General features: G+C 36.8%; 1 protein-coding gene and 1 long non-coding RNA gene across 2 annotated transcripts; one reads left to right on the forward strand and one right to left on the reverse strand.

The window, feature by feature from the left end:
* Positions 1-144: 144 nt before the first annotated feature.
* Positions 145-2,610, forward strand: LOC147846113 (uncharacterized). Its single transcript, XR_015481397.1, has 2 exons — positions 145-1,004; positions 2,190-2,610. It is a non-coding gene; the product is annotated as an uncharacterized LOC147846113 (long non-coding RNA).
* A 932-nt stretch (positions 2,611-3,542) lies between these two features.
* Positions 3,543-14,067, reverse strand: LOC100537733 (stonustoxin subunit beta). Its single transcript, XM_087245324.1, has 4 exons — positions 14,013-14,067; positions 10,589-10,750; positions 4,458-4,483; positions 3,543-4,385 (listed from the first exon to the last, which is right to left on the reverse strand). The coding sequence occupies exons 2-4, from the start codon at positions 10,630-10,632 to the stop codon at positions 3,850-3,852; spliced, it is 606 nt and encodes a 201-aa protein (XP_087101450.1). The 5' UTR covers positions 10,633-10,750; positions 14,013-14,067; the 3' UTR covers positions 3,543-3,849.
* Between the last annotated feature and the right edge of the window lie 1,221 nt (positions 14,068-15,288).

A 15,288-nucleotide genomic window follows, 5' to 3' on the forward strand; every position in this document is an offset into this window, starting at 1 on the left:
ATTCAAACACACTTGCCTTCAGCTCAAACACACTCATGTAAAACACAGTAAAAACAGCACCGTAATAAAGTTGACTCAACTTTAAATTGTAAAGCAACTTTCTGCAGAGCTTTTTTAGTTGAATCAATTCAGGTGCAGTACCTGGGTTAAATGTTGAGTCACTCAAAAAAGCTGTTGCCTTACAATTTTAAGTTGAGTCAACTTTTTCTTTTTACAGAGTAAGTGTATTTATATAAGGCTTTGTTCGAGGATCAGCTAATATTAGTGTCATAAATATGTTCTACACTGTTAACATTTACTTGTGTTTACAAACTGGCAGCAGTTTGACAGCAACATACTGTAAATCAAACCTACAGCACTGTAAAAGATACTAAGTTCCACACTATTCAGTCATGTTGTCCCAACAAAGTTAACATGACAAATTTAAGTCGATTGAAGATAAAACAATTACTTAAAATAAAAAAAAATCGTTAGAATTTGTTGCTGCTGACTGAGTTAAATAAAAATTTCAATGAATATAAACAGGAGTTGTTCATATGACCCACTCACAACAGTTTTAAAAAATCCTGATTACCATAATGACCAAAATATTCATAATTATGATTTTTCCCATAATCGAGCAGCCCTAATTTAAAGCTGATTCTGCAGATACTGATTTAAAACAACAGAAAAAAGTGTTTCACATGTTAACGATTAATATCTCCACATACTGTATTTCAGGATCAGCTCAAATTTCTTAGGAGTGTCTTAAACATAAATGCTGATCATCTCAAGAACTACATTTAAATTGAAATCTAAAAGTGTAGGATTACATTTCTCACAATTATAAAAGCAGTGTGTGCTTTATTGAACTCTAATCATTGAGAGTGTGTCAGTGTGAGCTGTAGTTGTGTTGATGCTGTGTGTGTGTTTGCTGAAGCGTTCAGAGGTTTTTGTTCAGCCGCTCCATTAGTTTGTATCACTGTGATTGACTTTCGGCGGCGGCACCAAACTGGATGTTGGCAGTAAGTAAAAAATTCAAACCCTTTATAAAAATCATGTTTTGTATTGTTAATGTAATTTATGCTTTATGCATGTCGTGTTTTACTTATTGGATATGCTTAGTTTACATATTATAGTGATATTTAGCTCTTAAACATTCAAATAATTTAAATAAACATTGCCCTGAAAGAGATGTACAAACACTGAATGGTGAAAAAGCAATTTGTCATCCTACATAATACACATATGTGTATTAAAAACGCATGTACTCTGTAAAAGTCTTTCAAAAACCTTTAAATTATAACATTTAAAATATTATGATTAAGCAACATTAAGTGAAATGTAGCATACTAATATTTGCTGCTTTGACCAAAGAATGTAGTACAGTTGTAAAATATATCAATTAGCCTACACTTGTCTTGATCTGTCATTATGAAATATATTTTACTCTTCCCTTTCAACAGACTTTATAAAAAGAGTAGGCTACTTATTATGGAAATTAAATATTTGTATATATATATATATATATATATATATATATATATATATATATATATATACACACACACACACACACACACACACACACACACACACACACACACACACGTAGTTAGCTAAATTTAGGAGTGCCTTTTGATCCAAAAAAGAAGGACTTGGGTATACGCTTATAAAGAATTTGATAACCCAGTCATCTTGTATTACTTCTATTGAAATATGTTTGATGTGTTACTTCCTAATGTAAACATATATTTAATACTGTATATTATGTATTTAAATTAAATAACATCAACATATTTAATAAAGTTTTAAATAGAAATGTTTGAAAATGCAAAATTAAAACATCTTTAAAAAAATTACAACTGCCAAAAGTTTACTTAAAAGTCTTTATTAATTTTTCTGCCTGGTCAACCAACCTTTATACCATAGTCATTGTCTACAGATTTTGGAAACAGCTTGTACTGAGAAAAAAAAAACAACCTGTATGGGCAATTTTGTAGGTAAAAGAGAGCCGGTGTTTTTTTTATCATCATAAGGTAACACACGGTAAAGTCGTGTTATTTGTGCGCAGATTGATGAGACCGGATTGAACACACTGCCATGATCACATCTGAGTCTTGATGTTTGTGGATGTGTGGCAAGACTGATTCTGTCAGGTTGATCTGTATATATTAATGGAGTTGTCGCTGCTCTTCTTCTTCTCTCAGGCGTCACTCCTCCTAAAGTGAGCGTCCTGCCGCCGTCCAGTGCAGAAATCTCCTTGAGCAAGAGGGCGACACTGGTTTGTGTGGCCAGCGAGGGCTTTCCGTCAGACTGGAAGCTGAGCTGGAAGGTGAACGGCCACATCAGGTCTCAGGAGAGCAGTGCTGGGCTGATGCAGGAGAACGCTCTGTACAGCTGGAGCAGCAGCCTGACTCTCACTGAGGACCAGTGGATGACGGAGAGAGGCTCTGTGAGCTGTGAGGCCACACGCAGCGGCCAGCCTACAGTCAGTGCACAGCTGACCAGAGATCAGTGCTCACCGTGAACCACTCGCTCGCTCCTCTGCTTCAGGCTTACGCTGATGATATCTATAATGTTATGATAATGGTTTATAATCTAAATAAAATGCTTTATATCACCTCTTAATATGGTTGACTCCTTTTGTGTGATTTCTGCTTGAAAAAAAGTTTTGATCTGTTTATAATTTCCCATGATCCTCCAGTGATAATATATATTATTGCACACAGTATACTCCTCATGCATCAAGCATCAGCTTCTCTAATAAACTGTCACTGAATTGTATTCACTTATAAAAGAATCTGAAGTGCTGAAAGCTGCTTTCATTACAGAAATGTCCACTTCCCTAAAATATTGAGTCAAATTAGATTCACTCAGTGAAGCATGAAAACACCTGCAGAGGAGATGAAGAAACCAGAAAGTCTCTAAACAGCAAAGACACAAAGGAACCATGAAATAATATATATAACCTATAAATATTGCAAACTATGAAGTTTACAAACTTTTAAAGCCACTATAATGAGGAATAAATGAGAATAATGTAGAATAATAAACTCAAAAGTATGACTAAGTGAACCATATTTAAAGTTAATTTTATGATACAAAGTGAACAAAAAAACTAAGCAACTTTGCTTGGCAAAAACATCAACTATGAGGAAGAAAAAATCTCACTAAACACAGAAGCACATGACTAGATAACATGAGGGAAAGGGAATCACATGATAAGTGGGTAACACTATAATAACTACACACAATGAATCATTTAATAAGCAATAGCAAATAGTGAATTCCTTATTTGTTAAGCATTAACTCTACATTAATAACATTAGTAAGCAGTTTATAACTCCAGATACAAATGCTCTATTCTTGACTAATAACCACAATAAAAATATGTAATCATTTATTTTTCATTACTAAATGAAGTATTGCATTATTTACAAACCAGTTATTTAAGAATAGTTGGTTGCTTTTAAGATCATTCAGAATGAGTAAGTAAATGATTAATAAACTATTGAAATCAACAATTATAACTCTTATTATTCAGCCATCTACAAATAGTTAGTTTGTATGTTAATAAATGCTTTATTAACTCAACTGAATTCATTTATGTGAGCTAATCTAAAGTGAGCACTATTTACGTTTTTATGAATCTTTTATAAATGACAATAAAACACTCAGTTCAATTTTAAACAGGCAAAAAAAAAAAAAAAAAAAACTTTAATAATTTCTATAGGTGAAATTGTTCCCAAACAGTGACGTATGAATTGTTAAGATAACAGGCAACACACACCAATTTTAGAAAAACTGCCATTTAGTCTACAATCTGCTGCTAACTGGTGAGGGAAATTGGTGTGTGTGTGTTTGTTATTAAACGTGACACAGAGTCACTGAAGAGCCAAAATGTGCTGTAAATCCAGCATAGAGTGTGTCAGTGAATATGGTGTTGAATGTGTGCAAGTGTGTGAGTTCGTGTGTGTCAGAGACGCTGTAGAAGGACAGAGAGCCGATGGACTCGTCCACAAACACTCCTACTGTCCTGCTGGAGTCTGAAGGAACAGAGATGGATGTGGAGTTATTATCGTGCCAGACAGTGAATGAGTGATCACTGCACTCAAGACTCCAGGACTTCTTATTCTGGCCAAACCAACAAGGGAGACCACCTCCTTTCCTGTTGATGCTTTTATAGGACACCGCTATATAAACATGCCCGCTCCATTGAGCCTCCCAGTAACACTGGCCAGTCAGACTCTCTTTACACAGAACCTGATCATTCCATTCATCAAATCTGTCTGGATGATCGGGATAAGACTGACTCTCTCCCACACCCATCACCTTTCTGTTCCCCTCAGACAGAACCAGGGCGTTATTTACTGTGTTTGGATCCAGTGTAAGCTCAAAGGCATCTAAACGCAAGTAAACACACATTACAACATTTATTAAAACTGAACTACAAGCATCTGCTTTTGTAGACTTACATCTCCGTGGTCCTCCATTTTCCACACTAGAAAACACAAAGACAGATGTTTGTTTTATTATTTTAGTGTTGACATTGTATAGATCTTCCGTTGTTTTATATCAAGTCAAAATCAGGCCCAGTTTACACCTGGTTTTATGATGCGTTTTGGTCCACTGATTGGATCTTTAGACAACAAGGCAGACATATTGTAAGAAAGTTTAAAGATAAAGGGCCCTATCATACACCCGGCGCAGTGTGGCGCAAGGTCTTTTGGTACTTTAAGCTCGGCGCAAGGGTCATTTTGAGGTGTTGCGCCACGCTGTTTAAATAGCAAATGCATTTGCGCCATAGGCGTTCTTGTCACATCCATCAGTGACCACCTGAGGGCGCTGTAGTGCATCAGGACTAAGACAGCACTACAGCGTCTCAGAAAAACTACATTTTCATACATGCCCCGTGCACACACCGGAACACCTACACTGACATGTCATCACATCTGTTTTGCGTTACCGTTTATTATCTGGACTATTTATACAACCATTTCACCTCTGTTTGTCACTGCGTCGTTTGTCTTCCTTGTCCGAGTTTCCTGTAAGTCTTAGATTCCAAGTTTGTTATTCTGATCCTGTTCTTGTATTTTGCATTAGTCTAGTTCGTGTGTCATTTGTCTAGTCTGTGTTCTAATTAGGTTTAGTTGTTTGGGTTTGTTTTTCCTGAGCCTCGTCTCTGATTTAGTTTCTGGTTTTGTTGTTTATTTGTTACTTTGTATTCTTATCACCTTGCTGGTTGCACTGTAAATAAATATAATCTGCACTTGGATCCGCACCTTTTTGTTTATTGTTTTTGATCACGCTAAAACGTGACAGTTCTGGTCTAAAAAAGCAGGCGTGTTTTGGTGCGTTGCTATTTTGAGAAACTGTAAATAGTCTGATCTTTAGACCAGAACAAAGTCGGTCTATTGTCTGCCGCAAAGTGCGCCTGGCTTACACACTACACACAAGATGCAATACGCAAATATCTTTACATATAAAAAATATATAATTTCTTAAGGATATATATATATATATATATATATATATATATATATATATATATATATATATATATATAATAAGGATGTTTACAGGATATAAATAGAAATTATTAAAATATTACAAAACATATTAATTTCTAGCCTACATGAAGATTTAAAAACCACTGCCTTACTTTCTTTATCTCGGAAGGCTTTTTCAGTTCATTCAGTTTGCTTTTGTATGATATTATTATTATTAGCAGTATTATTTATTATATCCATATTTATATTGTATGTTTTATATATGTTTTATTAAAAACCAGTCAAATTTTAGACCATATGGGGCATGGCAGGTGTATTAGGATATAACTTAGTATTTTGAGCACACTTGGTCATTATTGTTCATTTATTCGTTTGCTAGAAATTAGAACTGAATTTAGAAATAGTTTTAAAACAAATTTTTGCGTTTAACAAACAAAATCAATTATTTATAGGCTAATTGATGTCTTTGCGTAAAGGTTTCCCTATCCACGAGAGCAAAAGCGAAAGTGAACTTACTTTACGTCAAAATGCGCTTAAGGCGCGACGAAGCTTAAAGGTAATGGGAGTTGAGACACTAATTGGTTTATTCTCAAAACACACCTATAACTCATTAAGAAAATAAACTCAACCCTTTTAGACCATGTGCCTTGGCGCAAAGCGGATTTTCCCCTTCCTTAAATTACCTAAAATGCGTTCTGACACGCCCTGAAAGCGTTTGCGCCCTGCGTTTTGCGCTCTGCGCATGGACCGTCAAAATAGAGCCCAAAAACACTAATACCTTCTTAGTAAATGTATATGTTAAACTCCAACCCCATATCAGAAAAAGTTGGGACAGTATGAAAAATGCAAAATAAATACAATTAAAAAAACAGAAAGAAGTCAATTTACTTTGACGTGTATTTCATTGCAGACAATACAACAAACATTAGTTAAAATAAACACACTCCAATTTTGGTTCTGGCAAAAAATTTAAAAAAAAGTTGTAACAGTAAAGCTTTTACCACTTTGTAATGTTGCCATTCCTTTTTCACAACACGTAAAAGACGTCTAGGGACTGAAGAAACCAAGAAATGTGTTTCAGGTGTAATTTCGTCACATTCTTCCTGCAGAAATGACTTGAGGTTGGCAAAAGCCTGGGGTCTTCATTGTATTTATGGGTCGTTCATGAATGATTCGTTAATTCTGAACGAATCTTCAATATGACTCGGGAACTACGAGTCCTCTCAGGGAGTGATTCGTTCATCCGCGTGTGCGCACATTTGTGCAGGTGGTATCGTTCATTTCAAGTCTTCATCACATTTCGAGTCATTCATCGTGGAAAGGCAGATCATACGCGTTTAGAGCCGGGAAAAGAATTGATCCGTTCACCTCTCGAGTCCTCCATCGCGTCAGAGTCACTCGTTCCTCACGGGCCAATCATACACGTTTACAGCCCGAAAAAGATTTGATTCGTTCATCTCGAGTCCTCTGGTTTGAGTCATTCTGTCACTTAAATAACGAACGACTCAAGACTTGAAAGGTGAACTAATTATCATGGCTCCTATTGACTCAGACTGTGTACATTGGTTAAGGGTGCTTTCACACCTACACTTTTGTTTCGGAACATATCTCGTTTGCCCAGTTAGCGCGGTTCGATTGGCATATGTGAACAGGGCAATCGCGCTCTGTTCTGCGCCAAAGTAATCGCTCCGAGATCGCTTGAATGAGGTGGTCTCGGCTCGATTGAAACGAACCCTGGAGCGGATCGATTGCAGTGAGAAAGCGATCCGATCCGAGCGCGGTTATATCACAGTGTTTTATGGATATGTAATAGGCTTACGGCTATATAAAGAGAGAATTATGAGTAGGGCGGGAAGTTTCGCGAGTCTCTGGATGCCCGCAAACGAGTGATGATCTCCCGGTAATCGCGCGTCTCTCTCCCAGTCCTCAAATAGGCATCGTCGCGCACCCTTCTCACCCCTCCCCACCGCGTCTCTCCTCAGACACGTCACACGCGCGCACCCTGTCAATCACCACCAAACCACCACCTCTCCTGACAGCTGAGCGGGACGCTGCAAAATAAACCCTGATACTCTGACCAATTTAAGGAGAGTTTACTCGCACGTGACTTGTTTTAGCTCATTTGGTCCGATTATAAACTTTGCAGTGTGAAAGTGAACCGCTCCAAGAGCAAAGAGCAACAATGTAACAATTTTAATCTCTGTTTTGGAACAACTGAATCGATTCATAGGTGTGAAAGCACCCTAAGATTATATGTGACTGCCAGTGTAACGTGAACGAACCACTGACATTAGAAGACATGAAGAGGTGAGCTGAGCAAGGGAACAACATAGCCTACCTTCATAGATAAAAAAACAGGTAAACATTGAATGATTATTTTCTCCTTATAGTATTCTATTTATGACGTATTTGTCATGTAATCAACCTTTTGGGCTAGTTGTAGATGTGTTTGGAAGCAATTCGTAACATTTTAATAACATTTTGGCAAATTGAACCAAATGAACGAAATGACGCGAAAAAAGATTCGTTCATCTTGACGAACGAGACTCAAAGATCCGAGTCAGTAAAATGATTCGAGCTTCCCATCACTACTTCGTTGTTGCGTTTTACGCTTAAAGATGCACCACACATTCTCTATTAGACACAGGTCGGGACTGTAGGCAGGCCAGTTAAGTACCTGTATTCTTTTCCCCTGCAGCCAAGACTTTATATTGTGTGCAGAATGTGGTTTTGCATTGTCTTGTTGAAATATGCATGAGCGTCCCTGAAAAAGAAGGCATAATATTGTGCTCCAAAATCTCTCTGAACTGTTCAGCATTAATGGTGCATCACAGAAGTGCAAGTTGCCAAGGGCACTGACACACCATGACAGACCCTGGCTTTTAAAAATGTTGCTGGTAACAGTCTATATCAGTGGTTCTCAAACTGTGGTACGTGTACCACTAGTGGTACGCGGACTTCCTTCTAGTGGTACACGGAGGAATGAAATATGTCATGTATATGCTACATATATTTCAAAATTTATCAAAAATTATGTATATAATATGTCATATATGAAATATAGCCTATATTTCTGAGGTAATTGCCACATTTTTTTTTAACCGTGTGGAGTTGTAGCTGCTTTACTATGACTACTCTACTGTATTTCAATACTACTCATTTTGGTGGTACTTGGAGAGACAATTTTTTTTTCTCAGGTGGTACTTGATGAAAAAAGCTTGAGAACCACTGGTCTATATGATCCTTTTCTTCTTTGGGTCCAAAGCACATGGCATCCTAACACTAACCCATAAGAAATACTGATTGATCTGACCACAGTACACGTTTCCACCGTGTGATGGTCCATCCCAGATGCCTCTGAGCCCAGAAGTTGATGGTGCTTCTGGACACTGTTAACATAGGGTTTCCTTTTGGCCAGTAAAGATATAACTGGCATCTGTAGATGTAACTACGTATTTTGTTACTTGACAAGGGTTTGCCATAGTAGTCCTGAGCCCATGTGGTGATATCACTTAGAGATGAGAGTCACCTAAGAGATCGGAGATCACGGTTGTTCAACCGTGTACTTGTCCGTTACGCCCCATTCACACGGGGCTTCAGCGTCAACGCTTGGCAGAGGGCGAGTCTGAAGTTGGGGCTGACGTGATCACGATAGCAGCATCAGCCAATGAAATTAGTCAGCAATAGGCCACTGTCTGATCTGGTGTATTTGCGTACAGCGATCTGATTGGCTGATGCTTCCGTCAGCGCTTGAAAAGTTGAGCAAGTTCCAACTTTTGCAGCAAGCAACGCCTCTGAAGTGGCGCCGACGGATCCACAATGCAGTTCGGCAACGCCTGACGTCACCCATTCAAAGTGAATGGGAAGCATTGAAGCTGACGCCCCGTGTGAATAGGACGTTACGCACTGAAATTTCTCCAGATTCCTTGAATCCTTAATGATGTTATGCACTGTAGAAGGTGAAATATTCAAATGTCTTCCCATCTTTCTTTGAGGAACATTGTTTTTTAAATATTTCAATAATTTTCTAATGTACTTGTTGGCAAACTGGTGATCCTCGGCTCATCTTTGCTTCTAAAAGACTTTTGTTGGATGCTGCTTCTGTACCAAACCATAATTACAATCAGCTGTTGACATCACTTGTTTCAAATCACATCATTATTTAATCAATTTACCTGATTACTAGCCCTAAACTGCTCCTGTCCCAACCTTGCTTTGAAATGTGTTGCAAGAACCAAAATTGAAAAGTGTTTTTAAAAAAACCAACAACATTAAAAGTCATGAGGAACACATTAAATATTGTGTGTCATATTGTCTACAATGAAATACAAGTCAAAGTAAATTTCACGAGTTCACACTCAATAGATATTTGACTCAATAGAATAGAATAGGCGTATAGAATATGTGTATTTGGCGTGCTGTCTGGGCTCTGAGCTCAGTAAGACACCCTAACTTGTGTTATTCCCCTTATCAGGATAGAGAGAGATAGGGTCTGAGCGCAGTGTCTAGCCTGGCTCCAGAACGTTCCCCCCTCAGATTTAAATAGGTATTGGGTTTAATAGTGTGGAGTTGGGGTGGTGGAGGGATGCTGAAGTCAAGAGAAAACAGAGGTATGACTAGGCCCACACGGAATCTGTGTGCGCAGAATTCCGCAGATTTTCCACAGATTTTCAGCCCATTATTAATTCTGTTTATTTACTTGAGTAAATGTGTAAATCTGAATTTATTCAGTAATTTATTACTTTTTATTTCATATATTAGGGTTTTAGTTATGATACTCCGCTGGATACTCCTAAATAATTCCGCAGAAATCCGCAGATTTTTATCAAATTTCTCAGGAGAAATAGCAAAATACGTCCGCAGATTCCATCTGGCCCTGGGTATGACGTGTATGACTATTTAAAGGGGTGTGGTCTTGGGCTGATTAGATAATAGAATGATTCTGTGTGATGAATTAGCCTTGTCAAAGACCGTGCTCGTGCTCTTCACGAAATTTTATTAGAAAACATCACTTAGAAATCACTACTATCTTTTTTTATTTGCGTTTTCCCAACTTTTTCTGATTTGGGGTTGTGATGAAAGATCTCGATACTCACCCAGAGTTCACAGCAGCTCCATTAAAGTATTCAGGAGAAGACATTGCTACTCTTCACAGACACAGAGCTGAATCCTGGAGATGATGCTTTATAAGAGTCGACAGAAAACTCCTGGTCTCTCTCCAATTATTTTATCCAAAAAATCTTTTCCTTCAGCTTTTCCTAGATGACAAACATGATATTTGAGAAAAACAGAACATTCAGTGAATTTGTACACACTTGAGCTCTCACCTTTGCTGGAGCTGTTTGAATGAACAGTGATGTTGAGAGAATGACACACATTATGATATCTAACTAGGGCTGACACGGGATCTTAGTTGTGCTTTATTTTTTTTGGAGAAGTGATGGAAGAAGCAATGCTTTTCAAGCATTCAAAACAGCTTTGCAAAATAATTCACTGTTTTGAAGCTCTCGAAAATACCACCATCTGCTGGACAAAACCATGTAAATGCAACAAAAATCTGGGAAAAAAAACATGCCGTTTCAAACGTATTCATTCATTCATGTTCTTTTAGCTTAATCTCCTTTATTAATCTGAGTTCGCCACAGCGGAATGAACCGCCAACTTATCCAGCATATGCTTTACGCAGCGGATACCCTTCCAGCTGCAACCCATCACTGGGAAACATCCATACACACTCATTCACACTCGTACACTATGGACAATTTAGCTAACCCAATTCACATACAAGATATCTTTGGACTTGTGGGGGAAACCGGAACACCCAGAGGAAACCCATGCGAACACAACGGTCTTTATATCATTGGTTCAACAGTGTGCTAAAAATTTAAAACAGGCTATTAACTAATATTATTCCTTTTAATTTTACAAATGCCTTGCTAGAACCTACAAAATTGATCCATGATCAGGTAGAAGTACTAAAACCAGTTCACAAACAAAGTTGTTCGTGGAGCTTTGTATGATTATAGTTGAACCCCTGAAGTCACATGGCCTGTTCTGAATATGTTTTTGGTTCCTTTTCTGAACTTTGACCATCTCGAGACTGTTGCTATATAGAGAGAGTCAAACAACTTTGATCTAAAATAACTTAATTTGTGTTCAAAATATGAATGAAGACCTAAGGGAACTGGAACAACATGAGGTAGAGTAGTTTATAATGGAATTTTCATTTTTGGGTGAACTGACTCTTTTAATGGGTGCTTTGCTCCATATATAGAGCTTTAATATCCTCTAGTGGCAACAGTCCAGAACTGCCATATTAAAACATTTCTTTTCAACAGGAGAATCCACCAAAAAACTCATCATGTACTGAAGCACTGTTTTGTATTAAAGGAGAAATTCTTATTTTTGCTGTTAAAATTACTGTGAAAATTAGAAGAGGCAAACAAAAGAATTCATAACTAAAACATCTCCCCAATTTAATTGAAAGCAACATTTTTAGCAGTAGAAGAAAAAAGAGCTTTCGTTTTCGTTTAAGGGGTCGGGAACCTATTTTCAGCAAAGAGCCATTACTAATTTTTTTTTTTTATGAAATGCATTTTTAAAGAGCCATTTGGGGTGTGCGTATATAACAATTTAATTATTTATTTATAAACAAAACCTTTATTTATGTCCATGCACAACTCAAAAATAAACAAATATGACGCATCACGATGTATGAAGAACTATTTTTAAATGATTTTCTTTTTGCCATCGCCATTCATGAATGTTGTTTTAATTTAAGTGCATGTGAGGTACATAAAAATGTAGGCTGCTTGCTCTTCATTAGTGTAGCGATTCAAATTCAAACACATATGTGCATTGGTTGAAACGTCTTTTTATTGTAAACTGAATTCTTATTCATTTTGATGTAGAAAATACAATATAAAGGGAATTGTAATTGTATTTTTAATAGGAAACTGGTTTCTAGTGACATTTTTAATCTTTAATTGAAGAGAGACAGCTGGAGAGCCACATATTTTTGGTCAAAGAGCCACATGTGGCTCCTGAGCCATAGGTTCCCTACCCCTGGGTTAACTATATTAATATCTGTAATGAATAACAGTAATTGTGATATTATTCTGCTCAAAAGCTCTGCTAAAAGTTTAAACTTGGGCTTTCAATCGATTAAAAATGCATTACATGTTTCTGAAATGTCCTCAAGCTCTATTGTGTGTCTTTCACTAAATTTCATTCTACAGAAACTTCCAGTTTTGTTAAAATTATTTTTTTTTAACATTTAATCTTAGACCACATTAATGAATTACCTTTTGACTTTATGAAAATACACAAATGACAGCTTAGTTTATTTTTTGTACATTTATTTAAAGATCGCATGTACCTTTTTTGTCACTGGTGACAACTTTCTTTGGGCAATATTAAAAGGTTTTCATGGAATAATATGTATTGATATAATTCAGCCCATGTAGTTAGAGAACAAATACATTTAATGCAACCAATATTTGTTTTAATTAGGTTTGTTAAAAGTATAATTTTATACAGTTAGTTCATTCATGCAGCCATTTGCTAGTGCATTGAAAATATCAAAATAAGATTTATAAACAAGTTTAAATCTTAAATCCTGAGTGTAGCAGAATTTGCTGAATCTAATATGATTATCTTTTAAATGAGTAGTTATCTTGACACTTTTTAATTAATGTGATTGGGAGAAAACACAGAAACACAATTAATCGATCACAAAAGGCATTTAACAAAATGGCTGCTGCAAGTTATCTGCTGACAACATGTCATGGTGTACTCCCTTTTTTACAATTCCTTTACAATAAATGAGGTCACACCAGTGACAGCAACTTAAAGCTTCATATGAAATGGTGACAAATTGATGAAAAATGAGTTACAATCAACTTTTCTTCATAGGTAAATAAATAAATATGAAGAAAAAACTCAAGTTAGGTCAACAAAGTGATTTTGATTTCCAAATAAAAGTAGGTCTGTGTTAAACAGTGACACAACTCCAGGGAACAATAGGATAGTTTTATTTTTATATATTTTATAATATTTATTTGGCATTTACTTTTTAATGTCATTTACACATTTTTAGTTGTTATAAATTAATACATAGTAGTATTTTGAATAGTAGATAAATCAGTTTTTACGTCAAAATAAAGCACCTGTTCAAGGCTGAGGGGACGAGCAGTTTGTGGTGCTTAAAATTTGTAAGTAATTAAAAAATACATATTGCCATATACTCAAAAGAGCATATTTGTCCAAATATCATGTTGTTTCATTTATAAAATATAAAAATATTGTAAACCTAAATAGTTTTTCAAGTGTAGGCCAACGTTAAAGTGTAGAATGACCTATGACTGTATTAAAAATGACCCAGCCTTTCTCTTCTGCGCCACACTTTAGTTTCACAGTGAAGTTTCTGTCAGAAGAAACAATCAACTTTCTTTTGAGTTCGACATTAGGTCAGCTAACACGTTTAACTCGCGATGTTAGGAAACATTTTAGTGAGCTTACCGTAGCAAGTGAAGAGTGCTGATGTCAATCTTAAACAGCGTTTCTGCTACAATTCGCTTTCCGTCAGAGAATGACAGGTAAGTTACGCTGAAAGCCCGCCCGCCCCAACTGTATGGCAAGCCGTCTAAGCATTAAATACCTCTTGCCCTACTAGTCATAATTCAGTTTTGACTTGTCATAATTCCAATTCCAGATATCTGCATTGCAATTCTGAGTAGCCATAATTGTAATATTTGCAATCTGATTGCGACTATAAGCATTAAAGATATCTGCAAAGTTATTTGACTAGTCATATTATACATTAGAGCAGGGATTCTCAACTGGTTTGGCCATGTACCACATTTTTAACATGGTCATCAAGCCCTAACCCAAATTTTTAGGAACTACAATATAAGTTAAGGAATTATAATTCATTTGTATTTAGGCTATTTGTTAACACACACAAGTAGTGACAGAAAAATCATGACATTCACAGAGACTTACAAATAAAAATTTTTTTTTACTGCATGTTTTACACAGCGGGTGCTTTTCCAGCTGTAACCCATCATGGGAAACATCAATACACACTCATTCACACACACTCATACAGACAATTTAGCCTACCCAATTCACCTGTACCGCATGTCTTTGGACTGTGGGGGAAACCGGAGCACCTAGAGCAGGGGTGTCAAACTCAATTCCTGGAGGGCCGAAGCCCTGCACAGTTTAGTTCCAACCCTGCTCCAACACACTTACCTGTAGGTTTCAAACAAGCCTGAAGGGCTCAATTAGTTTGATCAGGTGTGTTTAATTAGGGTTGGAACTAAACTGTGCAGAGCTGCGGCCCTTTTGGGACTGAGTTTGACACCTGTGACCTAGAGGAAACCCACGCGAACGAAGGGAGAACATGCAAACTCCACACAGAAACGCTATGAAAGTAAATCAGTTGCGAAACTCGAGAGCTTGCAAATGTAAATGTGAGCACTTGTGATAATAATATTTGTATGTGTAGGTTGAAATGTACACTTACAGCTCTGATGTGAACAGCTGAAATCCTCGATTTGCACACACACACAACAATCCACACACTTATGTTTTAAATTCGAAGTTGCAGATTAATAGTTGTGTATTTGTAAAATGTCATTCACAAATACAAAGTGACAGACACACGTGTGCACGGCAAATTTGACTGCATCTTCGCTCTACAACCACAGGTCGGCACTCACAACCTCTCAGATTCGTCAGTACAACTACAAATCTCCCGCGCTCTGACTTTTGCTACACATCTCCCGCGATC

This window comes from Danio rerio, chromosome 3 (genome assembly GCF_052040795.2).
Source record: "Danio rerio strain M-AB ecotype USA chromosome 3, GRCz13ab, whole genome shotgun sequence".
NCBI classification, from domain to species: domain Eukaryota; kingdom Metazoa; phylum Chordata; class Actinopteri; order Cypriniformes; family Danionidae; genus Danio; species Danio rerio.

What these genes read in the sequence shown, in the direction of transcription:
- LOC100537733 (XM_087245324.1), bottom strand. Translation starts at nt 10,632, where the DNA reads ATGTCTTCTCCTGAATACTTTAATGGAGCTGCTGTGAACTCTGG. An exon ending in GGAGCTGCTGTGAACTCTGG is followed by an intron (nt 4,484 to 10,588) that starts GTGAGTATCGAG and finishes TGTGTTTTCTAG; the next exon opens with TGTGGAAAATGGAGGACCAC. An exon ending in AAATGGAGGACCACGGAGAT is followed by an intron (nt 4,386 to 4,457) that starts GTAAGTCTACAA and finishes ACTTGCGTTTAG; the next exon opens with ATGCCTTTGAGCTTACACTG.